Here is a 27,408-nt window from a genome sequence, read left to right as displayed (position 1 = left end):
AAAGCCCCCCACTGAACATCGTGTCTGTCTGAGATTACATAAAGAGATAAATATATAGAAGAACCATGGTGAATTCTCCTAGAAGCTTGGAACATCCTGTCTGCCAACAACCAAGAAAAACTGTGTCCAGGTGTACCTAGGAGAATTGGTGCTGGTTTAAAGGCAAAGGTGATCACACCGAATATTGATTTAGCTTTTTTATGTTTACTGGACTTTGTATGACATTAAGTGATAAATGAAAACTATTTATGTCATTATTTTTGAAGACATCCTCACTATGCAACATTTTTCATAAGTGCCTAAAACTTTTGCACAGTACTGTAGTTAAATTTTTTTTTAAAAATCAATACAAATTGGTTTATATATTAAATAACTATATTGTAATGCCTATTTTTTTAAAACCCAGTCATTTAATTAAATACCTTTTATAAAATGAAAACTACTTCCTCTTGTATAAATTTCTCTTTATTTGGAACTTGACAAACATAGTCAGAGTTCAAAAAATCAATTGGAGGTAATCAAAAAGTGGTAATCAACCTTACAACAATGCAAAATTTCACATTTCAGTCTGATATTGTTAACTAGTAGTATTATTGTAAAACTTTCCTCAAGAAACTTGACATCTGAAAGCAATGCAACAAATGCAGTAATTCATGAGTAAAAAATATCCTTCCTATCCTTGATAAAAAAAAACACTTCATTAAGCTCTTAAGTCATCTCTGTAGACAATATTCTAATATCTGAAAGCAAAGCCGTTTTTTGTTTCTAATATCTTACATCATTCGAACTGAATTTTATTAAGGGTGATGAGGTGTTGTTTAAAAAACCCGCATCACAGATGATGCATAATTGTTGGCACATGACACATTGTTTTCCTCGTCAGTGTTTGTTAGAATGTATCAAATATGATACATAAAAAAACATGCAAATGTTTTTTTATTTTTTTATTTTTTATTTTTTTATGATTTCTTTATATATTTTGCCTAATGGTACTAAAACAGTTTAATGTAAAAAAATTAGAATTTCCTGACAATAAGTTCATATGTCAAGCTTTTCAGGGTTAAGTAGTTTGCATGTTCACTTTAAAGCTTTTCATCTTCTCTCTCTTGGACGGTCATCTGTTTTTTTACATTTATTTTTAAAAGCAGCAGGCGTGGTGATTAAACATTTTCTAAATGTTGTTTTGTCTGTCTGCAGCTGAAGAGAGATCTGGAAGAGGCCATTCAGCTCTGTGAGACTGTTGGCTTTGAGAAAGTGAGTGAATAACCTCATACATATACTTTGTGTTAACTCTTTCGTATTTATTTAAACTCTTAAGGGTGGTAGACATGGAGTGCTTTTATAAACTAAATGGGTGAATGAAATGTTCTGTGTTTTGTGAACACTGGATATAGTCTCTGTTGTAACTGTTTTTGTTAGGATGCCATTATTGCAGAACGAGACCTGATCAAATACACTCTTGAGCTTTTAACAAAAGACCTGGAGACTCTGAAGGAAGAGAAAGACTCACTTCAGAAAGATAAAGACTCACTTCAGAAAGACATGGAGGAGAGGAGAGATGCTGATGAGTTTGAGAAACTAGAGCAGGAGAGCAAGAAAGAATACGAGGTGAGCAGGGCGTGTCATTCATTTACACGTTAATTTACTTTCCCCAATAATCAATGGATTGTTTGAATTGTCATACCTGTACTCCAAATGATTTTTTTTTTAATTTGAATTAAAATGTCTTCTAGAGAGAATTAGAAGCAGAAATCTCCAGACTACAGAAAGCTTCAAAACAATCAGACGACACGATTCAGAAGTTGGAGGTCAGTTCACATTCTTTTACTCAATGCTGCTCATCTAAACCAAATGTGTGTGTTACACATCTGTAAAAGAGAAATTCGGTGTTCTTCACAGGCTGATCTGGCGATGATGTCCTCTGAGCTTAAGAAGAAGACCGAACTGACCACTGAACTGCAGAGTTTTGTACGTCACCACACTGATTATAAAGCTGAACAGCTGCAGTGTTAGTTAGTGGATGATTGATTCTTTTATTATTATAAATTTTTAATTTTACTCTAAAGATATTAAAATTTCAAGAAATTTTCCACATTATCTGTTGTTGATGCAGTTGGTAGATTGACACAAGAGGGAGCTAACACTTCTGTTAACTGGCAAATAAGGGATTGTTATCAACTGATGCCAGTTATCTGAAAATGTCTAAATATCAACCACTTAATTAGCTTAATTGACTTAAATCGGTTGACCACTATAACCATTAAAGGGATAGTTTACCCAAAAATGAAAATTCTCTCATAATTTACTCACCTTCATGCCATCCCAGATGTGTATGACTTTCTTTCTTCAACAGAACACAAACAAATATTTTTAGAAGAATATCTCATCTCTGTAGGTTGATACAAAGCAAGTGAATGGTGATCAGACCTTTTTGTAGCTCTAAATACCACATAAATTAAACATAAACGTTATCCATATGACTCCAGTGTTTCAATCCATATCTTCTGAAGCAATATAATAGGTGTGGGTGAGAAACAGGACAATATTTAATTCCTTTCTTTATTCTAAATCTCCACTTTCACTTTCAGATGTAAAAGTGAAAGTGGAGATTTAGAGTAAAAAAAGGACTTCCAATTTTGATCTGTTTTTGACAACACCTATTCTCTTGCTTCTGAAGATATGGATTTTAAAACTGGAGTCATATGGATTACTTCTGTGTTTCCTTTATGTGGTTTTTGGGGCTACAAAGTTCACTGATCACCATTCACTTGCATTGTGAGGACGTACTTCGTTTGTGTTTAGCAGAAGAAAGTCATACACATCTGGGATGGCACGAGGGTGAGTAAATGTTGAGAGAAGTTTCATTTTTGGGTGAACTATCCCTTTAAAGGGATGCTCTGGGTTAATTATAAGTTAACCTGAATCAATAGCATTTAACATAATGTTGATTTTACCACAGAAAAGAATTTCGACTCGCATTAAACCTGTAACATTCGTTTTTAAGCTGTTTTTTAACAGTGTTTCTCAATGGCTATGGTGACCTTCATTTCCATTGTTACAGTTCTGCTCAAAAGTTTGCATACCCTGGCAGAAATTGTGACATTTTGGCATTGATTTTGAAAATATGACTGATCATGCAAAAAAACTGTCTTTTATTTAAGGATAGTGATCATATGAAGCCATTTATTATCACATAGTTGTTTGGCTCCTTTTTAAATCATAATGATAACAGAAATCACCCAAATGGCCCTGATCAAAAGTTTACATACCCTTGAATGTTTGGCCTTGTTACAGACGCACAAGGTAACACACACTGGTTTAAATGGCAATTAAAGGTTAATTTCCCACACCTGTGGCTTTTTAAATTGCAATTAGTGTTTGTGTATAAATAGCCAATGAGTTTGTTAACTCTCACGTGGATGCACTGAGCAGGCTAGATACTGAGCCATGGGGAGCAGAAAAGAACTGTCAAAAGACCTGTGTAACAAGGTAATGGAACTTTATAAAGACGGAAAAGGATATAAAAAGATATCCAAAGCCTTGAAAATGCCAGTCAGTACTGTTCAATCACTTATTAAGAAGTGGAAAATTCTGAGATCTCTTGATACCAAGCCAAGGTCAGGTATACCAAGAAAGATTTCAGCCACAACTGCCAGAAGAATTGTGGGATACAAAGAAAAACCCACAGGTAACCTCAGGAGAAATACAGGCTGCTTTGGAAAAAGACGGTGTGGTTATTTCAAGGAGCACAATACTTGTTGACCCCTCTCCAAACATAGCGCTTATGGTTGTGACCATAAAGCTCTATTTTGGTCTCATCACTCCAAATTACATTGTGCCAGAAGCTGTGAGGCATGTCAAGGTGTTGTCGGGCATATTGTAACCAGACTTTTTTGTGGCATTGGCTTCTTTCTGGCAACTCGACCATGCAGCTCATTTTTGTTCAAGTACCGTCGTATTGTGCTCCTTGAAACAACCACACCGTCTTTTTCCAGAGCAGCATGTGGGTTTTTCTTTGTATCCCGAACAATTCATCTGGCAGTTGTGGCTGAAATCTTTCTTGGTCTACCTGACCTTGGCTTGGTATCAAGAGATCCCTGAATTTTCCACTTCTTAATAAGTGATTGAACAGTATTGACTGGAATTTTCAAGGCTTTGGATATCTTTTTATTTCCTTTTCCATCTTTATAAAGTTCCATTACCTTGTTACTGAGCTGGCTCAGTATCTAGCCTGCTCAGTGCATCCACGTGAGAGTTAACAAACTCATTGACTATTTATACACAGACACTAATTGCAATTTAAAAAGCCACAGATGTGGGGAAATTAACCTTTAATTGCCATTTAAACCTGTGTGTGTGTCACCTTGTGTGTCTGTAATAAGGCCAAACATTCAAGGGTATGTAAACTTTTGATCAGGGCCATTTGGGTGATTTCTGTTATCATTATGATTTAAAAAGGAGCCAAACAACTATGTGATGATAAATGGCTTCATATGGTCACTACCCTTAAATAAAAGACATAGTCATATTTTCAAAATCAATGCCAAAATTTCAAAATTTCTTCCAGGGTATGCAAACTTTTGAGCACAACTGTATATTCCATTGTGCAGAGTGACAAGGATCTTGTCCAGGAAGTAACACAGCTACGGCGCTCTTTAGATGATGCTGAGTGCCTCAGTTTGGAGACCAAGAAAGAGTGGGCCTTCCTGCGCAGTGAGAACATTTCCCTTAAAGAGAGAGACGTGAGTAGAGTCTGGCTCTTGTAAACTTCAGTGTCAACACAGTTATGTTGAGAGTTGTTGTTTGAGTCATGTCATGTGACTGAATCTGTGCTTGAATCAGGTAACGCTGACTGCAGACTATGAGAAGATGGAAGACGTGGTGAAGACACTTCAAAACAAGCTTGAGCAGGAGAAGTCTCGCTTCAAGAAAATGCAAACAGATCTTCAAAAAGAACTAATGGGTGCCTTTGATGAAAACACCAAACTAACTGCTCTTCTGGATGGAAAGGTGCCAAAACGTAGGTGCTGGTGTAGGGAGCTGATTACATTCAGTCAGCATAGTGTGCTGAACTCCATCTGTTGTTACTCTGCTTGGACACTTTTGTGAACTGAAGGGGAACTGATTTCATACATCCACTAAAAATCACCAAGACATAAGTTGATTAAAAGTTTTTGAGCAAAAGTAGTTCCAGCAGCGTTTGATTGAACTGATGACACTTGGTTATCTCATGCTATGACGTAGGGCTGGGCGGTATGGCGATATATATCGTGGCAACAGAATAAAATGTCAACCGGTAGAGAATGTTTCTATATCGTCTTTATCGCGGTATATAAATATCTGTGTGCGCTCATCCTGGCTGCACGTGAGACTGATAGTGAGAGACGAACATGGAGAAAGATGAACACCGAATGCGGGATGACTCAAAATCAAGTCCAACTCAGGAGGAGGAATTTATTTTTGTTGCATTTAAAGGCGGCATTTTCTCGTTCATGGATGAAAGCGCTCTTTCTGACATGCATGCGCAGGGGGAAAGAGAGAGCACGCTTCAGGATCTAATCACTTTACAAAGAAAAAATAATTAATTATCTGTGATGTGAAATGGACCCTCGGCTAAAAGCCCTGCTGCTCTTTAAAGTGTTGCTGACGCCGTCAAGCTTTCCTACCCTCATCTGTATTTCCGCAAACACGGAGAGAGAAGTGATCACACTGACTAAATTCCCTCAGGAATTGATAAATAAATGACACCTTAGTCAACCGTGCATTTATATGTAGTAGGCCATATAGTTGCCAAAAAGTTTTGCAGTGTCTAATGGAAGGCTAAATTCAAATACATGATGGAGGGGTTTGCTCCAGAATGCTAATATTCAATTACAGAGAAGCCTACTTTGGACATAGTTTTGAATAAAATAAACTTTTTGTCAAATTTTTGATCACTTTCCATCAAAATGTATGTAAATGTAGGCTACCTTATTCATGCTAACGCCATCTTTGATTTTTAATGGGAATGACAACGCGGCTGTGAGGGATAGACTTACCGTCTCTTCAATGGCACGAATGGTATAAAGCTGTATAAAGCTCCTAGATCACATCAGATTTTCCACAACTCATGTTGTCTGGAGTTCTTTGTATACTGAATGTTCTTGGACAGATATTTTATCAGTGTTTTGCCGTGGAACGACCCAAAAACACTTTAAACTGCAGTACAGCCCATTGAAGAGACTGTAAGTCTCGTTGTCATTTCCATTAAAAATCAAAGATGGTGCTAGTGTGAATAAGGTATATATGAATAAGGCTAGTGTGAATCTTCATGTATATCTTTATCAACTAAAACTTTTAAGAATAACGATATATGAGGTCTGGGTAGCTCAGCGAGTACTGACACTGACTACCACCCCTGGAGTCACGAGTTGGAATCCAGGGTGTGGTGAGTGACTCCAGCCAGGTCTCCTAAGCAACCAAATTGGCCCGGTTGCTAGGGAGGGTTGAGTCACATGGAGTAACCTCCTCGTGGTCGCAATTAGTGGTTCTTGCTCTCAATGAGGTGCGTGGTAAGTTGTGCATGGATCGTGGAGTGTAGCATGAGCCTCCACATGCGGAGTCTCTGCTCTGTCAGGCACAATGAGCCGCGTGATAAGATGCGCGGATTGACTGTCTCAGAACCGGAGGCAACTGGGAGTTGTCCTCCGCCACCAGGATTGAGGTGAGTAACCACGCCACCACGAGGACCTACTAAGAAGTGGGAATTGGGCATTCCAAATTGGGAGAAAAGGGGATAAAAACAAAAAAGAATATCGATATATAATTTTTGCTTATCTCCCACCCCATTACATGGATATATAATAAAAGATTGTTGATTTTCTAAAAGTAAATAAAATGTATTTCATGTTATATACTGTGATATAAAATTACTTATACCCTGAACTTCAGTATGTTCCTGGAAGACACTTTCTAACCAAAGTAACCTAATAAGAAAATAACTGACTTTTTTAATATATATATTTTTACGTATGTTTTGTTGCTTTTGATGACCACTCTTTCACAGATTTGACAGATAATCTTGTGTTGGAGAAAAGCCTTTCTGACTTGCGTAAGGAGCTCGATCAGAATCGTGAGCAAGAGCGATCTCTACAGAGTAAGATGGAGGAGATGGAGACACTTCCTGTTAAAGTGGATGAATTACTGCAACGGGTAAGAAGTACTGTGTCAGTCACACATCTGCCAAGCTTCTTTGCCCTAAGATTTTAGGAATTTTTTTTCATGACTAAATGTCTGTTTCTCATGGTTCCTTCTCAGGTGGGCGGTCTGACAGAAGAGCTGTGTTCTGTTAAAAAGGAGAGAGATAGTTTGATATCTGCTCAGTCCAGTTTAACTGAAGATAATCAGAGACTGAAAGACGCTGAATATCAGCTGCTGAAGATGGAGAATGATCTGACTGATGCGCAGCTGAAGGAAACTGAACTGACTCAACAGATCACTGAGACGAGAGAGCAGCTCCAGAAGATCCAGACTGATCTAGAGCACATCACACAGGAGAACAGCACACTGATGAGATCTTTAGAGGACACCACACAGAAGGTCTGTTTGAATATTTACACACGCACACACAAGCATCACTACAGATTATGAGTTTTAACTGTGTTTTTATCATGTGTCAGTTGGTACATTTGGGTGAAGAGCTTGAGTGTGTTCGTGGAGAGAGAGACGTGCTGCTATCGGAGAAGACAGATGACCATCAGAAAGACTCAGATGAGTTGCAGAATCTACATCACACCATCAGCTCAATAACTGAAGAGAGAGACCAACTGCAGGAGATACTACAGACCCTCAGAGAGGAGAGAGACCAGCTCAAGACAGATATGGAGGAAAACGTTGAGATGGTAAGCGATTATTCATGGAACCAGATGAAACATGTAGGGTTAATGGTTTATAAACCCTGAACAAATGTAATAAAACCCTACTTTATTATTCACCGCAGATGATCGAGAGTCAGTCAGAGCTGAGAGATGCTCAGGAGAAGGTGAAGGAACTTCAGAGTAAAATACACAATCTGGAATCACAGAGAGCTCAGACGGATGGCCAACATGATGACCAGAGAAACAACGAAGATGGACAACTGGAGAAACTACAATATCAGGTACTTGGAAATCCATTCTGATGGTCAAATGTTTTAGGCTCTGAAGGTCAAATGTTAAATGTTGTATTTTTGCAGATAAAACAGTTGGAGGAGCAGCTCTGTGCTGTTGTTGTTGAGAAGGACCATCTGCTGTTTGAGAGATCTGAGCATCATGAAGTTCTAGAGAGGATACAGACGAGCATAATGTCAATAACAGAGGAGAGAGATCTGCTTCAGGAGAGACTACAACAGCTTGAGAGAGAAAGCAGTCAGCTGAAAACACATCTGGATGAGAAGAGGGAGATGGTACGAGAGAGGGAAAATATTGGCATGATTATCTTCACTGTGCTGATGATTCTTTTACCACACTAAAATATGTAGTATGAGTACCTTAAGCACTAAACTACTTTAACCTCCATGAAACAACAAGGCCCGATCTTACACTTAAATTATTCTGTTTAAGGCTGTCACGATTACCAGATTAAATTCGATTACATAGATTTGAAAAACTGTGTAGTTGTCTGTTGACACTGGGGGAAAAATGACCCGAAAATCCATAGCAGCACTTGAAAAACAACATCTATATTCCACAGACATGCTGTACATGGCACAGTAATTTGCACTCTAAGTTTAATTATCAACATATAAAATAATGTTGTGAAAAAGACGTCTGTCGGACTTGATGCAAGTTGCACATGTAGTGATGGGAACACAAACACTTTCTATTCCTTAAATCTGACTGAATCATTTAGGCAGGTCATGTTCTGCAAATTGTGATTTGGGTTCTATTCTGTGTAAATGAATTACCATTTGAATGTAATTAATCCTCGTGTAAATTAGATTTCATGATGACAAATTTATAATGGTTTGTAATATCCCACTACTGATAGCCATTATTTCTGGCCAGTATCATAGGATAAACTAAAGTAATAGTTCACCCAAAAATGAAAATTCTCATTTACTCACCGTCATGCCATCCCAGATGTGCATGACTTTCTTTCATCTGCTGAACACAAATTAAGATTTTTTAGAACAGTATCTCAGCTCTAGGTCAATACAATGCAAGTTAATGGTGAGCTTTGAAGCTCCAAAAAGCATATAAAGGCAGCAAAAAAGTTATCCTAAGACTCCAGTGTTTTAATCCATGTCTTCAGAGGCAATATGATAGGTGTGAGTGAGAAACAGATCAATATTTAAGTCCTTTTTTCCTTTAAATCTCCACCTTTGACCAGCCCCGACCAGTAGGTGGTGATATGCACGAAGAATGCGAATTGCCAAAAAACAAAAAAACTAAATGTGGAAGTGAAAGTGGAGATTTATAGTGAAAAAGAACTTAAATATTTATCTGTTCCTCACCCACACCTATCATATTGCTTCTGAAGATATGGATTAAAACACTGGAGTCTTATGGATAACATTTATGCTGCCTTTATGTGCTTTTTGGAGCTTCAAAGTTCTGGCCAAACTGTTTTTTTCTCAGCATTGAAGAAAGCAATGTGCTGAAACGTCTGCTCTAGTTGTTGGTCTGGCTTTTAACTCACTTTGCAAATTTTTTGCTAGACCCTTTTCAGTCTGTTTTGCAATTCAGTGTGCGGTTAGCAACTTTTGATTTTTTGGCTCTACGCACCTGAAGTCAAATTATTTTGATTAGTTTGAGTGCAACAACTCCAAGTCATTTCAACAGAATTCAGTAATGGAGTGTGTTTTCGAAACACTTTTGGTGCAGGAATATGCCGTTCTATTGTGGACGAGAATGAAAAATTATGATATGATGTTATGATAAACTTAGCAAAATTATTGTTTTCAAACTAAAATTAATTATTGTGGACCAGACCTAAGATGATAGTCTAAGATGGTAGATTCTTTATAATGGAATCTTTTTGTAGATGCTGCAGGTTCAGTCAGAATTAAAATCACAGCAGCAGCATTTGAACACAGAACAAAATGATTCCAGTGTGGAGAGTGACACTCAGCTTCAACAGGTGAGTGACGGTGATTTTATTGCTTGTGTACATGAATGCATGTGTTTGTGTGGTGTAATCACTCAGAGATGTTCTAATGTATTATGCAGATCCAGACACTGAAGGAAGCGCTTGAGATTTTGACAGAGGAGAAAAATCAGCTAGCATCAAACCTTCAAGAAACATCTCAACAGGTGAGCCATGCGTATGTTCTTTGGAGAACAGTCTCAATGTTGAGACTCTAGAAAAGCTACTTAAATGGATAGTTCACCCAAAAATGAAAATTCTCTCATTATATACCAGAACACACTTGAGGAGAATTAGACAAATATATTAGCTAAGTAGGTCCTTAAAATGCAAGTGGATGGTGATTTTTCTTTCGAAGCTCCAAAAATCACAGACAGTCAGCATAAACATCATCAATACGACTCCAGTGGTTAAACGAATGTCTTCTAAAGTGATGCGATCACTTTTGGTGTGAAAAAAGATAAATATTTAAGTACTTTTTAACTATAATCCAACACTTCCGGTAAGCTTCATGAGATGGTGGAGTTCAAGCAGTCTCTGGTGTGATGTATTCGTGTTGCCATGATACAGATGTAATCTCATGTTCTCCACTTGGTTGAGACATCCAGGATAAGCACACAAACGTAGCATTGTGTGTAAAGAAACAGATAATACAGATCTAAACCAAAACCAACCAAGCAACTGTACAGCGTTCCTCCTCCTCACTTGTGAACAGTGCTGCTCTTCCAGCTGTGTCGCACATGCGTCAGTTCTCACGTGTCTCAAGTGCCAATGCGATTACGTCACACGCGCATACCGCTGCTGACCGGAAGCATGATTTAGAGTTTAAAAAAAGTACTAAATATTTATCTTTTTCACACCAAAAGCGATCGTGTCGCTTTTAGAAGACATTCAGTCGTATCGATGACGTTTATGCTGACTGTCTGTGATTTTTGGAGCTTCAAAAGTGAAATCAACATCCACTTGCATTTAAGGACCTACTGAGCTAAGATATTTTTCTAATTTTCCTCAAGTGTGTTCTGGTGAAGAAAGAAAGTCATACACATCTGGGATATCATGAGGGTGAATAAATGATGAGAGAATTTACACTTTTGTGTGAACTATCCCTTTAAAAGGAAAATTCACCCCAAAATTATAATTCTCTCATCATTTAATCACTCTTGTGGCATTAGGGACCCCCCATAAGAAGTAAAAAATAGAATTGGGGGGTCCCCAAGATATTTATATTTTAGTAAAAATAATAAAGACAAATCTGATTAAATTCATGCAGTGGATATGGTAAATTTCGTGAATTAATTATTTACAATAATTTATATTAAGTTTGTTTATAGGCTAGTTGTCATGTCTCTTTAAAATGTAAACACCCCGCCCCACATCTAAAGACCGCTAAGCGCATGACATCGTTGACATGACTGCTTGCTTGGCCCCGCTCCGGTGAAGCTAACTTTAGCTAAAAAATGGAGAATAATAAACCTCCACACGCAGACGGGAAGAGAAAGCTTCTTACTGACTATTTTTGAGGGGTAATTTTCTCTCTCTCTATATCAGGGGTCGGGAACCTATGGCTTGCGAGCCACAAGTGGCTCTTTGTTAAAAATCAAGTGGCTCGCCAGGTGTCTCACCATTCACCAAAACTTTCTAGAGATAATTTCCAGCAGAAAGTGTGGGTGCGATTGCAAAGCTTGAAGTCAATGACACTGTTTTTATTTCCTTTCTCCCAAATTTGTCATACAGTCTACTCCTGATGAACAAGGTTTGAAATGAACACCCACCAAATGCGGATTTTTCATGTGGAGTATTTTGCTTATGTACCAGCCACTGTGGAAGGCGACCAGTGAGACTTCTTGGAGTGATATATGACAAGAAATTAGACACAAAGACACACGTTTGACAAAACGTGTAATTATATTTTGAAGAACAGACGAAAGAAAAGCCACCGATGCGCCACCGATGCTCAACTGATGTGCGCAGTGAGCTCCACTGTTCACGAATGCAATGAAAGTGCTTCTCCTAGACACGCACATTCATAGAGTTCTGGGCCTCCTTTCCCAATAACTATTGATCTTAGCTGTTAAGAGCATTTTCTACGAGCGATTTTATGAACGTTCGTTATTTTTTTATGTGTGCTCAGGGTGTGATATAGCACCCGCCTCCTACCAAATGCGATGAGGCTCAATCCAGTTCATGAGCTCCTCCTTCAAATGTATTTCATGTGCGAGTAATTTTGCTCATCTACCCGCGACAGGCGGGTGACCCGTAAGACGTCTCGGAGTGACACATTACGAGAAATGCTAGTCAAAAATACACACTCTTGAAGAAACACACTTTATTAAATTTTTAAGAACAGACAAAAGGGCAAAATGAAATTTGAGTGCCCAATACATCATATATACAACTCTGAACCCTCAACCAAAATTCTTGGATCTTAAAACACCACCAAAAATCATGGGTTGTGTCCCCATTTTCTGATTGACATTGCCAGCAGGTGGGTGTGTCTTTAAGACCAAGCCTATACAATCTAGAAGGGGGTCCAGTAGAATCGATGTAAAATCTTCAATTGCATAAGGTTCACCCTTGCATCTCTAGATGCAGACTTGACATTTTTTAGGATCTCCTCCAGTACCAAGTTTAAATCTTTCTCCCATAATCTCTTGAGAGAAGTTGAAGCTACATCCCCCAGATGCAGAATTAGCAGGGAGAAATACACTGATGCCTCATTACCTTTTCCAAAGGCAGAAATCACCACTCCCAGAGTATCTGCCGCTTTAGGGGGGTGTATGCTACTCCCAAAAATAGTACAGAGCAGGTGGCGCAGATGTAAATATCTAAAGAATTGAGACCTGGGAATCCCAAAATGTTGAACCATATAGGTCACCGAGCGTATTAATCTCCCTCACAATTCACTCTGTCCAGCAGAAAGGGGACTTATCTATACATAATTTTGGGTTCAGCCATATGCTCGAAGCAACATTTAAATAAATGTCTGAATTAAACATTCCGGACACTTTTGTCCATACCGCATGCAAATGCGAGATAATGGGGTGTAACTTAACTTCACCGGTTAGTTTGATAGAAAGACTTTGCAATGGCAAGATAGGGGCAATAACTTCCTGTTCAATACAAAACCAGGGAAGGGCTCTCTCAGGTGGAAGCGACCAATGAGCCATATGTCTGAGACCGAATGCATAATAATAAAACAAAATCTTTGTCAATTGGCAAATGTAACTTGCTAAAGTGTAATCTGGGACATTTACCATTCCAAATGAAGGACTTTGCTATGCTATCAAATTGCTTGAAATAAGAGAGGGGGGACATCTATAGGGAGAGATTGTAGCAGGTAGTTGAATTTTGGAATACAATTAATAAAATAACATTAACCTTCCCAGTTATAGATAAATGTATGTAAATGTAAACCTGCCCACATCGCTCAAACCTTTTTTATTAAAGGGTCAAAATTAACTAAACTAAATCACACAAATGTGCTGGGAATAAAATACCCAAATACTTAATGCCCTGTTTGGGCCACTGGAAGGCGCCCGGCTGAAAAGCCGTTACTGGGCAATACGCTGTCAGAGCCAAAGCTTCGGATTTAGACCAACTGACTCTGTATCCTGAGAACTTAGGAATTAATAATTCTGTGGAGGCAGGGCATAGATCTAGTAGGATTGGAGAAATATAATAAAATATCATCTGTGTAAAGCAAAAGCTTATGCACCACACCTCCTGCCACCACCCCTGGAAAATCATCCTCCTTTCTTATCGCAGCTGCTAATGATTCCAAGGCAAGACAGAACAATAAGGGGGAAAGAGGGTAACCCTGCCAGGTGCCCCTATCCAGAGTAAAATAATCTGAAATTAATCCATTAGTTTGAACTGCAGCTACTGGGTGTCTATAAAGTAACTCAATCCACCCAATAAAAGTATTCCCGAACCCATACATTTCCAAAATCTTAAAAAGATAATCCCATTCTACCATATCGAATGCTTTTACAGTGTCAAGCGAGATGGCAGCGACCGGAGTCTGATCGTTTGCTTGTGTCATGGTTGGCGGAAGCGTTCCACTCTTTAATGATGCTGTATAAACTTCTAGCAAATGTGGAGCCTGTTCTGTAGCATAAGATCTAAAAAATTCAGTGGCAAAACCGTCTGGCCCCAGAGCCTTGCCTGTAGGCAAGGCCTTAATTACTTCGCCAAGCTCCTCCAAGATTATCTCAGAATCAAGAGAATTGTTTTGCTCAGCCGACAGATTAGAAAGTTCTAATGGTTCCACAAAGTTTCTAATATCCTCTTCAGTAGACGAAGATGTGGAACTATAAAGATGAAGATAGAATTCTTTAAAAGCATTTTTAATATCAGTGGCTGAGGTAAATATTTCACCACCAGCAGATTTCACTGAGGGAATGGTAGAAAAAGACTACTGACTGAAGACAAAATAGTATTATATCTGTATTTCAGTCGGGTCAATTCTCTGAGGCCATTAGACGACATTCTGTGTTTCAGCTCTGCCTCTGCACTTTTAATATTCACTTCCAATTCCATGAGTTCTTGTGCTTTGGATTTTTTGTTGAATGCGGCATACTGTATGATCTGGCCCCTAAGAACCGCCTTAAGTGCCTCCCAAACCATGCCCACAGAGGGTACTGAGGACCAGTTCGTCTCCATATAAACATTGATTTCAGCCTTTAGCATTTGTTGGAATTCAGGATTTTGCAAAAGGGATGCATTAAAGTGCCAACTATATGATGATCTAAACACATCAGGGCATGATCTGAGACTAAAATGTTTCCAATTGAGCAATCCACAACAGATGAAATGAGGGACTTGGATATAAAAAAAAATAAATCAATTCTAGATTAAATCTCATGGACTGATGGAAAAAAATGTATAGTCCCTCCCAGATGGGTTCAAAAGTCTCCAAATATTTGTAAGACCAAGATTTTTACTCATCCTGTGAAGCATCAATGTTGCTCTAGGGGGCTTGCACACTTTTGCTTCACTATGATCAAGGACTGAGTCCATCAAAAGTCTCCTCCCAATATTATATCATGAGGGATGCCAGCGGCTTGCAACATCCCTTCAAGATCTATAAAAAAGCCCTGATCATCAACATTAGGTGCATAAATATTAGCCAAAATAAGACTGCCCCTGAATTTCAGCTAAAACAATAATGACTCTTCCTAATTTATCTTTAATCTGTTTGAGACATTTGAATTGTAGATGTTTACTTATCAGCGTAATGACTCCCCTGCTCTTACTCAAGCCAGCACTAAAGAAAGCATGCCCACCCCATATCCTCCCAAATTTTTCAGCTTCCTGTGGAGAAAGATGTGTTTCTTGAAGAAACACTATATCATATTTCTTATGCTTAAGAAGAGAAATAACCTTCCTTTTTATAGGGTGCCCCAACCCATTCACATTCCACATGGAGAGAGACAATCCACTCATATTAACATTTGACATTTTGACATGTTAGAAAAAATAGATTGCGTGTCAAAAACAATATTATAAAGACCACATTCCAACTTAAGTGTGACAGTCAAAACCCGAACATCTCCCAGAACCAAACAAACAGAAAAAAGAAAACGTGCGCATTAACCCCACGCACAACAGCGCCAACTGGTATCCGTCCCTCCAAATTCAAACAGTCCATGCATGCCTACGAGAACCCCCGCGACAACTTTGCAGTCGAATTTCTCAAGTCCGGTGTTTCTATACAAAATTTGTGAGACAGAATTACACAGCAAAAGATAATCTAGAAAACAAACTCCAGCCAATTGACAGAATAAGCACAAGAGCATGTAGCTTCATCCATAAAACTGTCCTGAAGGTGTGTTATTCTACGAAATAAACTCCATCCGCTAGGTGGAATCAGCACAAAAAAAAGCACACAGAATCCACAAACAGTCAAGCGAACGTTCACTGTGCCGGTCCACTCGGCTGCAGCGTAAGTACAACAAGATGACTTACTTACTCCTTTGACTCTATGAAGGACATGCTGTGGGCATGTGAATGTTTTACAACCATCCTTAGCATCTATTCTCAATTTGGCCAGGAATATCAGTGCAAAAGTGACCTTCCATTGGTGCAAAAGTTTCTTCCTTGAATTGATCACGTTTCTCTCTTGTCGAATTCGCAATGTCTGGGAACAAGAAAATGCTGTCGTTCTTCCAAGAAAGCCTTCCTTTACTCCTCGCCTCGCGTAACACAAGATCTTTATCAGATGATCTCAGAAATTTGGCCAGAATAAATCGGGGCATGTCCCCCTCTGCGGATCACCGAGCAGGAACCCTGTGAGCTCGCTTGATTTCCAGCTTATGGCCTGCTATTTCGAGCAGATTCGGAAAGAGCCCATCCAGGAATTTCACCGTATCCTGGTTCTCTGCTCCCTCAGGGATTCCAATGATACGGATGTTATTCCGCCGGCTACGGTTCTCCATTTCCTCCAACTTCTCCCAGACACGCTCCAAATCCACCTTGGTCGCTAGCGGATTAGCAGATAATTCCCTCTCCGATGACTCCAGATAATCGATCCGTTTCTCGACATCCCCCACTCTTGTAACCACATCAGTGAACTTCGACTCCATGGCAGTGAACGATCGACTTATCACAGCAAAATCCTCCAAGTCAGCTACGACCTTCGTCAGCATTGCCGTCATGTTCCGCATCTCTCGCCGCATTTCCCGCACCTCTCTGACTAAATCGACTCCCAGGCTTGCATCTGCACGGGTGCATCAACTTGAGCACGTAAGTGTCTTTTAATGTCTCCAGAGCCCGAGGATTTTGAATTCTTTGACATATTGTCCTCCTAGAACAGTTATGGAACAGAGTGTATCGAATCTCACCGGTATATTTCATTAAAAGTATTAAAACTAGCAAAGTGCGCAGAGCTTGCTGTTCACATGTCCAATCCTCACATTGCGTCACGTGACTCCTCCCCAGCTGCAAATTATTAAACAAATTAATATAGATGAAAAAATCAAATCAATAAACTTGGTTTTGTTTCAAACTGTAATTCCAGAAGCTGCGTGAGTAAATCCACTGTTAGCAGCACGTTGAGCGCTTGTTGAGTTTAGTGAGAGTGCACGCAGTGGGTAAGTGCTTTGTAGCTTAGTTATTGAAATGAAGATAGATGTATAAACCTTTCTAAACCTATTAATTCGACATGCAAATGGCATTATATTGCCCCTCCGTTAGTGAGTGACGTGATAAAGCTATCGCTCCTGTTTATAATTACATAGCTGTTAACATTGCAAGCGCGTGGTGTTGGAGCGAACTTGTTTGACGCCTTTCATGTCTTGATGCTCCATCATTAGTCATAATGCAGCACATTTGACATGAAAGGCAGAAATAGCAAAAATGCTTTGTGTACCAGCTGCTTGGTGAAGAGAGACACCTGTTACATCTCGGACGGGCACGATCCGCTTCTCACACTCCGCAATATTTGGCATCGTGCTCAAGTGCTGAATTACCTGATCATTCACTCCTTTCATTCAAAATATACTGTCCTATTTAGTAACACTATCTGTCATTGTGCTATAGCCTACTTCCCTGTCTACCGGCTCATCTCACTTGCCGGTTGGTTTGAAAAGCCAAAAAATAATATCTGGATAAATAGCCATGAAGTTAAATAAAACATTATTAATGATACTATAATAATTTTACATTAACTACTTTTAGTGTATGAATCAAATCTCTGACTAATTTTCATTTTGAAATGTTTAGTTTGCATTGTTTTATTCATCCGGTGTTAAACCTGTGCCAAGTCAAATACATGGATGGTCTGCTGTGGCGACCCCTAATGGGAGCAGCCGAAAGAAGTTGTTTGCATTGTTTTATTCAATTGGCATGAATGAGTTGCTAAGATTTTAAGCTTCTCATTCCACATCTGGTGAAATGTTGTCATCTTCATGTCGGTGCATTAGTTTTGTAGACCGTTAATTTAATACCCAAAAAATCTGGACTGATGAAAATATGACGAATAAGATTTTTTTTGTTTTGTTTCAGTAACAATGCACATTTGCATTGAACTGATCATGCAATTTTGTAATTATTGAAATTTTCATAAATGAATTAATTGTTTAAATTATAATATAAAAGGATTGCAATGGTCATTTTATAAGTTTAGAATAGAAAAGAAATTGCCATTGTGAAGGGAACAAATGCCCCTGGAAATCAAATATTTCCCCTAAATGGAATAGTTGATTTCTGACCCTGGTTCTATCTGACCTATAAAGTAATTGAGAAAAGTAGCTTCATGTGAGATTTAGGTGAGTTTGATGTAACATTTTGGATGTTTTAGTGTTACGAGACCCCCCCCCCCCAAAGTGCTTAAATCCCCCCCATTTTCAGAAATTTCAGGCCCTGTATTTAATAATTAGATCATCACATACTGCTCATGATTTTGTTCTATGTGAATTGTCTCACAGATACAGCAGCTTAAAGAGGAACTGGACGAAGTTTATGAAGAGAATAAGCAGTTAAAATCAGATCTACAGGAGAATGTGGAAATGGTGAGATTTGTTTTGCAAATGTTTCCCATCTTACAAAGACTTTACAGTAATTTTATGAGGGGAACATCACGTGAAATGCTTTTTTTTTTTTTTTTTTTTTTTTTTATGCAGATGATAGAAAATCAAGAGGAATTGAGAGGAGCTCTTGAGAAGGCGAAAGACCTGCAGAACACAATACTAGAGCTGGACTCCAAATTGCAGAACTCTGAGAACACATCACTACAGCAGATCCATGAGCTTCAGAATCAGGTATTTGACAATTGTCATTAACTGATGTCTAGTGCTCATTAATGTTTTGTTTTTTTGTTGTTGTTTTTTTTCAAAGAAAAATGTGCTTCAATGTACTGCTTCTCATCAAGTGTAATAATATATGTTTAAGGGACAGTATACCCAAAAATGAAAATTTTCTCATCTTCTCATGCTCATGCCATCCCAGATGTGTATGACTTTCTTCTACACAAATGAAGATTTTTATATGAATATTTCAGCTCTGTAGTTCCATACAATGCAAGTGAATGGTGACCAGAACTTTGAAGCTCCAAAATGCATATAAAGGCTACATAAACGTAATCCATGAGACTCCAGTAATTTAATCCATATCTTCAGAAGCGATATAAGTGTGGGTGAAAAACAGATAAATGTTTGTCTTTTTTTTTTTTTTACCATAAATCTTCACTTTTCACTTTCAAAATATGAAAGTTAAAGTGGAGATTTATAGTAAAATAGGAAATATTGATCTGTTCCTCAACCACACTTATCATATCGCTTCTGAAGACGTGTATTTAACCACTGGAGTCTTATGGATTATTTTTATGTGGACTTTTATGTGATTTTTTTTTTTTAAGCTTCAAAGTTTTGGTCACCATTCACTTACATTGTATGGACCAACAGAGCTGAGAAATTCTACTAAAAATTTGTGTGTTCTGCTGAAGAAATAAAGTCATACACATCTGAAATGGCATGAGGTGAGTAAATTATGAGAGATTTTTCATTTTCGGGTGAACTATCCCTTTAATTATTGTAAACTATAGAAACATAGTGTCTGAAATGTAAGTGTTGGGCTGGGTAAAAAAATCGATTTTACAGATCAATCACGATCTTCATTTGAACAATTCCGATATTGATTCTTAAAACTACAAGACTGATCTTTTACTCAATGCCAGGGGTGCTCAATTCGCAGATCACAATCGACCAGTCGATCGCAAGACAACCAGTTGTTGATCTCGTTAACAGGCCAAAAAGGAAAAGAGTAGAGAGAGAAATGTCAGCAGTAGTTTTTTTGCCCCTGTTAATTTCTGACCCTGGCTAAGATGTGTGTGCTCTGAGCGCTTACAAAGTTGCGGTAATGCGCATAACGTGCCTAAATTGGAAGATGCACTTCAAAATTCTGAAAATGCATATCTTTGTGACATATTAATGTAAACAAACATTTGTGTCTAAAGTGAAAAAAACAGCAGGACAAAAAAGTGGATTAGTATCAAAATTTTGGAATTTAAGTGAAAATGCATCATAATAGACCTGCCACTGTCTAGTATGTTTTATCCTAGTATGTCTTTAATTTTATCCAATATTAACGATATTATATACAATTAATCAAACAACAATAACAAGAAAATGAGAACCACACACTGCTCTTGGCTTGATAACTTTAAAAAAAATATGAATGTATTATCAAACAGTGAAGACCAGTTATAAAGTAGTTTTGTTCCTGTTACCCGAGATATTCTCGGTGGATTGCACGACACGCAAGTGATACCAGTCTTCAATCACATCTGCGTACCACATGAGAAGCATACTGCATTTAGTGTGTATTCATCTTGCTTTCGGCGCTTCATGTCATAACATTTTCTTCGGTGACCGCCAAAAATTTTTCAATGCAGGAAAAACCCTGTGAGCAAAATGGATATTATAGCTAAAATACACCCAAATGAATCAAAATCAAATTGTATCGAGAGCTTGTGAATCGGAATTGAATCAAATCATGTGATTCTGTTTTGATAAACAGTCCTTTGTAAATGTACTTAGTTTTTACAAGAAATTGGTGTGAAAGATGTTTATTCTGTACATCTGTCACAGATGAAGCAGCTTCGAGAGGAGCTGGTGAGTGTTTGTAGCGAGCGAGAGCGTTTTCTGTCTGAGAGGACCATGAGTTCTCTCGATGAGACTGGGATGATGGAGAAGCTGAAGGCCAACATCAGTTCTCTCACAGAGGAGAGAGACCAGCTCCAGAAGATACTGCAAGGCCTCAGAGAGGAGCGAGAGCAGCTGAGGAGAGACCAGGAGGAGAAAGAGGAGATGGTAAGAAATTTGTAGAGGTAGACCTGTTTTTGAAATGTTCAAGAATTTGAATTCGATAGATATAGACATTTCAAGTTCACTTCTACCCCATGACCTACCCAATTATAACATCACAATTACTGAGCGTTATTCTTTATTGATGACCTCGGACTGCTGTGCGTGGTGTTGGTATGGGGCGTGTGTGTTCCGGCTGTGGTTGCATGAGCGGTGGGCTATGGCCTGTCTCTGGTTGGGTACTGGGGCCCTCGCTCTGCGTGGTGGGCCTCTGCGGCGAATTACTCTCGAGAGGGTTCGTTTCACTTAACGACCTAAATCTGCCAGAAGTAAATGGCCTGCCCACTGATATATATATATATTATAGAACAGTGGACCTGTCCTATTATGTTCCCATCCTGTGAACACAAGCCTTGCAACACCTGGGCCGTATAAATGGAAAATACACGAGCTCAATACATCAGAGCGGCGTGTACCCTGGATCACTGCACGCATGGTAGCCTGGAGCTAATAGCAAATATAGAATTGTCCAAAATTTCCTTCGTATTCCACATCACATACATATACATACACACCTCTTGTTTATTGCAAAGCCAATATATACAGTTTTTTTTTTCTCTCATTATTACATCTCTGTACATATTGTTGTTATACATATATTAAAATACATATACAAAAGTTAATTTGCTAATGTTGTACCATATACCTACCTTTTATTTGTTTAACAAGTTTCTAAAAGTAATATATACATATATTTATTGATCTTTGTTCACTGTTATTCTCTTACCTTTTTTCCCCCTTATCTTTTGAAACTATATCAATATATATGCTACACATATATTTGTTATTCTTTATTTGTATTTATCAATCTCTTGTGTTTACCTTCCTTTTTGTTTGTCTTTCTGTATGTATAATTGCAATACAATTTTTGTTTAAAAGAATTTGAATTATATGCTGGAGAACTGTCAATGAAAGTGTATGACCTTCATTTGGAAACCCCTCACAGGTGGTGCAGATCAGAGAAGAGCTTCGGTCATCTTGTGCTGAGATAGACCATCTTTCATCTGAGAGGATCAGAGAGATGGAGGAGATGAACTTCAGAATGAGCTGTGTGACTGAGGAGAGAGATCAGCTTCTGCAGACTCTACAGGGACTTGAAGAAGAAAGAGAGCAGCTCAAGAGAGATCAGCAGCTGCAGGATGAGACGGTGAGACCCTTTTCAATTTAGACCTTATTTCTATCTGTACAAAATTTAACAACACAACATCACTGCTCTGTCCTGATTTCCAGTTGTCTCAGTTGAGAGGGCAGCTGCAGTCTGCCTGTGTTGAGAGAGACCATCTGCTGTCTGAGAAGAGCACAAATGATCTGGAGGACATGCAGACAAGCCTCGCCTCTGTCTGTGAGGAGAGACAGCAGCTCCTTGAGAGACTGCAGACTAACAGAGAGGAGAAGAACCTGCTGAGGAAAGACCTGGAGGAGAAAGAGAAGATGGTGAGTGACTTGCCGTCATGTTCCGCATCTCTCGCCGCATGGTTAAAAAAGTGGAATTTTTTTTTTTTTTTTTACGTTACTAAGTGATTTTTCTCATCTGACAGAACATTACTGATATCTCTTTCCTCTTAAGATGCTGCAACTGAGAGAAGAGCTTGAGTTGTCTTGTGCAGAGAAAGAGCAGCTGCTTTCTGAGAGGAACAGAGAACTTCAGGAGAAATCAGCAGAGATGGAGATGGCTGCAGCTAACATCACTGCTCTGACTGAAGAGAGAGACCAGCTGCTGGAGAAACAACAGGCCGTAAGAGAAGAGAAAGACCAGCTGAAGAGGCATCAGCAGGAGAAGGATCAGATGGTAATGTGATGTCCATGCATGCAATCTGCTTATTTTCTGCAGAGTTTTATTCTGTTAGCTAAATGTTTCTCCATAACCTTCACAGTTGGTACAGTTGAGACAGGAGCTGCAGACCACATGTGCAGAGAGAGACCGTCTGTTGGCTGAGAAAGAGACAGATGCTGCATGTAACGTATCGAACGCTTCCTCCAGTATGACATCAAATGATGGAGTAGACCTCCAGGAAATACTGCAGGGTGTTAGAGAGGTAAAGAACTAGAAGAAGCCAAGTTATATTTGAGGCCTCATTTATAAAGACATGAATAGATCATCCTAATCTATAATATATCCTTATCCATCCTAATGCATCATACTAAAGGACTTTGCACACCAAAGGCGACGCGATTGTGAGAGGCAAATCGCCGACGTATGAACACATTCACGACTTAACATTAGGTGGCGTTAATCGACAAGCAGTTTTACCCCTCTAACGGTCGGTGGTGCAATGCATCTATCAGCTGGTCTGCCGTCCGCCCATCACAAAATCTATTCCTGTTCTCCTGCTGGACAAGTTGACTGGCAGTATTATTATGTGTACACAGTCTGAGGGGTGATTAGAAAGAATCGAGTGTAAAAAAATATAATATTAATGGATAAAACATGTTATAATTTGGAACGAGTGATTAAATGCCACTGGCATGCATACTGTATATACTTGTGTAAAGTACATTTGTTTAAAATCACTGCGTAATGTGCACTCAGAATGACTGTTATAACAAATGCTTAATTGTATCCTCCTATACCACCACATTTTTGGTATACAAAAGCATTTTGAATACAAAGACATATCTGCAGTGCACTCCAAGTCACAGCAATAGTAATAATATTTGGCAAGAAAAACACTTAAGGTCTATAAAAGTTGTTTATTAAAAAAAAGTAATACAAAGGCAAAGATGCAGCTACAGTATATATATATATATTAGAGATGCAAGAGAACTCACATAAGATTGAATGCAAAGGCAAAAAAAATAAATATATGCAGCAATATGGAATAAATTGTAAAGACAATCCACATAAAATCCGATACATTTTAAAGGGAATGAAGGCAGTAATGCAGCAATTTAATGCAAACGGAAATGCACATCCTCACTGCTGGTTCAGGATATCTTTCTTGAGTTCCAAAAGTGTTTAAAGAAATATTCCAGGTTCAATACAAGTTGAGCTTAATCGACAGCATTTGTGGCGTAATGTTGATTACCACAAAAATGAATTTAGACTTGTTCCTCTTTTTAAAAAAAAGCAAAAATCCTACCACCCCTGGAGTCGTGAGTTCGAATCCAGGGCATGCTGAGTGACTCCAGCCAGGTCTCCTAAGCAACCAAATTGGCCCGGTTGCTAGGGAGGGTAGAGTCACATGGGGTAACTTCCTCGTGGTCGTGATTAGTGTTCTCGCTCTCAATGGGGCACCTGGTAAGTTGTGCGTGCATCACGGAGAGTAGCATCAGCCTCCACATGCTGGGAGTCTCCGCGGTGTCATGCACAACAAGCCACGTGATAAAATGCACGGATTGACTGTCTCAGAAGCGGAGGCAACTGAGACTTGTCCTCCGCCACCCAGATTGAGGTGAATAACCATGCCACCACGAGGACATACTAAGTAGTGGGTATTGGGCATTCCAAATTGGGAGAAAAAGGGGATAAATAAAAAGGAAAAGCAAAAATCGAAGTTAAAGTGAGGCACTTACAATGGAAGTGAATGGGGACAATGAAAGTGAGTGTGGCCAAGTTTTTGGAGGGTGTAAATGGAGAAATGTGAAGCTTATAATTGTATAAAAGCACACACATTAATTCTTCTGTGAAAACTCATGTATTTGAGTTGTAAAGTCGTTTTTTTACAGTTGTTTTAGGGTTTGTTGACATTAAATCATCATGGTAACAAAGTTGGAAAATTGGCTTTACATAGAAAAGGTTTGTAAGTGGCATGGTTACATGCATATCGTTTATCTTGTGGCTATACTTTTGAAAAAGTTAGTATTTTTGTTCAAAAATTGGCCCCCCATTCACTTCCATTGTAAGTTTAAAGAAAAGGAGGGATGAGTCGAAATGAATTTTTGTGATTATCAACGTTATGCCACAAATGCTGTCGATTGAGCTTAACTTGTATTGAGCCCATAACGTTCCTTCAATGGTAGCTCAGTGGTTAAGGCTCTGGGTTACTGATCAGAAGGTCGGAGGTTCAAGCCCCAGCACCGCCAAGATGCCACTGTTGGGCCCTTGAGAAAGGCCCTTGACCCTATCTGCTCCAGGGGCACCGTATCACGGCTGACCCTGCACTCTGACCCCAGCCTAGCTGGGATATGTGCAAATGTATAATGTGATAAATAAAGAAAATTATAATTATTAATTATAACAATGTCGGTGGTCAAAACAGCTTTCTGTGGTTTAGCGCCTCCTGTTGTGCTGGTTTTGATTACTGCAATGGCTTCTGACTAGTGATCCAAAGCTCATATTTTATTGGTCAGGGCATTTCATCGACCGACGAAGAAAAAAAGTATATTCGCTCTAAAAAAAAAAAAGTCTCGCGTCGTCACTGTGCGATTCAGCACGAATTTTTGCTCCAGGTGTGAATGGCTCATTAGGAATCCATTGTTTTGATTCAAAATGTTAATTGCAGCAAAGATTTGTGTTTGGTGTGTAAAGGCCTTAAATGTGAACATAGCAGGGTTCCCACACTCTTGGAAAACATGGAAATATCAGGGAATTTTAGAATAGGGTTTTTCCAGGCCTGGAGAAGTCATGGGAATTTCTATTGTGAATATAGATGCTTCTGTTTACGCTCTGTTCTAAAGAAATTAATAACCTAAATATTGCTCTTGGTTAGAACTCGTGTCCTGTAAAACTTGCTTCCAAGCCATAGTTGTGTCCAATTTGTTAAAATAAATGTTTTAGTTAATTTTTAATTTGAGCAGGTTCTTTTTAGTTAGTGTTAATGTTCTGAATGGTTCATTAGCGAATCAGTCTGAATCACAATTTGTTTTAAAAATTAGTTTACAGAAATCACAAACAAGTCATGGAAATTCACTGGTCAAAAAGTGTGATTGCAAATAAACAAACATTTTTAAAAAATGTTCTTAAAATAAATCCCATTCAGGACTGTTTGCTATATACAGATCATCTAACAATGACAAGCACATGAATGAGAGCATGCTTTTCAATTTTTGCTTTTTTGACATTTGTTTGACACTTTTAACATGAAATTGTGTATGTGTTGTTTTTTTTTTGTTTTTTTATTATTAGGCCCTTGGAGGTTTAATATTAAACAGTGTGAAATTGTTTACTTTTAAAATCTCTCTTCAGCTTATTCAGGTCCAAGGAGAGCTCAAACAGAAGAAGTGTCTCGTGTCTGGTCCGTCGAGTCCACAAGAGAAGCAGAAAGCTCAGCTTGAGCAGGTGTGTGTTTATGGCAAGTCCACAGAACATTCATGGGCCATTTCATGCATTGTGTGCACACAAACAACAAAAGCTGATTTAAATCATCTGTGTTCCAATCTGATTGGCTGGCTTGTATGCAGCTCTCTGTGTCAGGCTATACAGGTTTAAAATGGTCTGCCATGAAACAGTATTTTGTTTACAAGCTCCTGGGCTGCTAGAATACAAATTTCAAAAGAATCTGAAAAGTTGACCAGACTTTACGCTGATAGTCAAACGTCTGGCTGCATGAGATTAGTGTGTTTGTGTGATTTGATTTTACAAATGTTTGTTTCTTTTTATTCTTGTCCAGATTCAAGCACTCAGTGTGGAGATGAAGTCTTTAAGAAATGAGAGTGTGGTACTCAGGAAAGACCTTCAAGAGGCAGCTGAGACTGTAAGCAGCACTGTTGGTCACCTATTGTCTCACTCATTTGCTTAGAGCTCCGAAAAAAAACAAAACAACCTTTTACTTATTTAATTGCCTTTTGTTTACTTCTTTTTAGTCCAAAACCTATCAGGAGTTACTTCACATCACTAAAGAAGAACTAAAGCAACAGCAGAAAGAGAACGCTGACCTAATGACCCAGAGTGCTGCAAAGGAGTCTCAACTTCAACAACAGGTCAGCTGTTTTGAGGTTTATTGATTTATCTGTTACAGTTAGGTGATTAAATGCTGAAAGTCTCTTATTCTGTTTCTTGTTAGTTGAGTAAAATGAGTGTAGATCTTTCAACTTTGAAAACCGTAAGGGACCAACATGACTCCGAGATCCAGAACCTCAAATCAAGCCTCACCTCACTTAATAAAGACAAGGATGAGCTCCAGGACATGCTAGAGAGAGCCAGAAAGGAGAGTGACGTGCTGAGACGTGATCTTCACAAGAGTGAGGAGACGGTAAGGGACTTAAGCTCAAAATTAAAAAATGGTTATGCCTGTGAAGTTAACTGAGCTGCAGTATGGTGTATCATTATCACAGTATTTTAAGTTTTCACCACTCACACTGGCAAGAAAGCATCCTGTCTCTTAACTGGATTTACTCTTTCTTTAGAGAAACCAGCTGACTGTGGAGTACGAGTCTCTTGGTGGTTTGACAGAGCAGCTGGAGAATGAGAAGACTCACACTGAGCAGATCACTGAGTCTTTAAGAGCCATCACAGAAGAGAGAGATCAACTCAAACAAGAACTGGAGGGGAAGATAAAGGAGG

General features: G+C 38.7%; 1 protein-coding gene across 1 annotated transcript in view; it reads left to right on the top strand.

Annotated features, from left to right (window-relative positions):
• LOC127445107 (centromere-associated protein E-like) overlaps window positions 1–27,408 on the top strand; it is a 62,304-nt gene that overhangs the window by 7,997 nt on the left and 26,899 nt on the right. The window contains exons 17-41 of the mRNA XM_051704904.1: window positions 1,198–1,254; window positions 1,420–1,608; window positions 1,734–1,808; window positions 1,900–1,968; window positions 4,611–4,742; window positions 4,843–5,020; window positions 7,046–7,191; window positions 7,297–7,578; window positions 7,659–7,880; window positions 7,979–8,137; window positions 8,213–8,422; window positions 10,003–10,098; window positions 10,188–10,271; window positions 18,531–18,614; window positions 18,726–18,863; window positions 20,691–20,912; window positions 21,913–22,113; window positions 22,197–22,400; window positions 22,534–22,755; window positions 22,841–23,002; window positions 26,092–26,184; window positions 26,516–26,599; window positions 26,709–26,825; window positions 26,909–27,097; window positions 27,252–27,407. Of these exons, the coding sequence (XP_051560864.1) occupies window positions 1,198–1,254; window positions 1,420–1,608; window positions 1,734–1,808; window positions 1,900–1,968; window positions 4,611–4,742; window positions 4,843–5,020; window positions 7,046–7,191; window positions 7,297–7,578; window positions 7,659–7,880; window positions 7,979–8,137; window positions 8,213–8,422; window positions 10,003–10,098; window positions 10,188–10,271; window positions 18,531–18,614; window positions 18,726–18,863; window positions 20,691–20,912; window positions 21,913–22,113; window positions 22,197–22,400; window positions 22,534–22,755; window positions 22,841–23,002; window positions 26,092–26,184; window positions 26,516–26,599; window positions 26,709–26,825; window positions 26,909–27,097; window positions 27,252–27,407 (3,771 nt within the window). The remainder of the gene's footprint in view (window positions 1–1,197; window positions 1,255–1,419; window positions 1,609–1,733; window positions 1,809–1,899; window positions 1,969–4,610; window positions 4,743–4,842; window positions 5,021–7,045; window positions 7,192–7,296; window positions 7,579–7,658; window positions 7,881–7,978; window positions 8,138–8,212; window positions 8,423–10,002; window positions 10,099–10,187; window positions 10,272–18,530; window positions 18,615–18,725; window positions 18,864–20,690; window positions 20,913–21,912; window positions 22,114–22,196; window positions 22,401–22,533; window positions 22,756–22,840; window positions 23,003–26,091; window positions 26,185–26,515; window positions 26,600–26,708; window positions 26,826–26,908; window positions 27,098–27,251; window position 27,408) is intronic.

The sequence above is a fragment of the Myxocyprinus asiaticus genome, chromosome 8 (assembly GCF_019703515.2).
Source record: "Myxocyprinus asiaticus isolate MX2 ecotype Aquarium Trade chromosome 8, UBuf_Myxa_2, whole genome shotgun sequence".
Classification (NCBI taxonomy): Eukaryota; Metazoa; Chordata; class Actinopteri; order Cypriniformes; family Catostomidae; genus Myxocyprinus; species Myxocyprinus asiaticus.
This window is presented reverse-complemented; position numbering and strand designations above follow the sequence as displayed.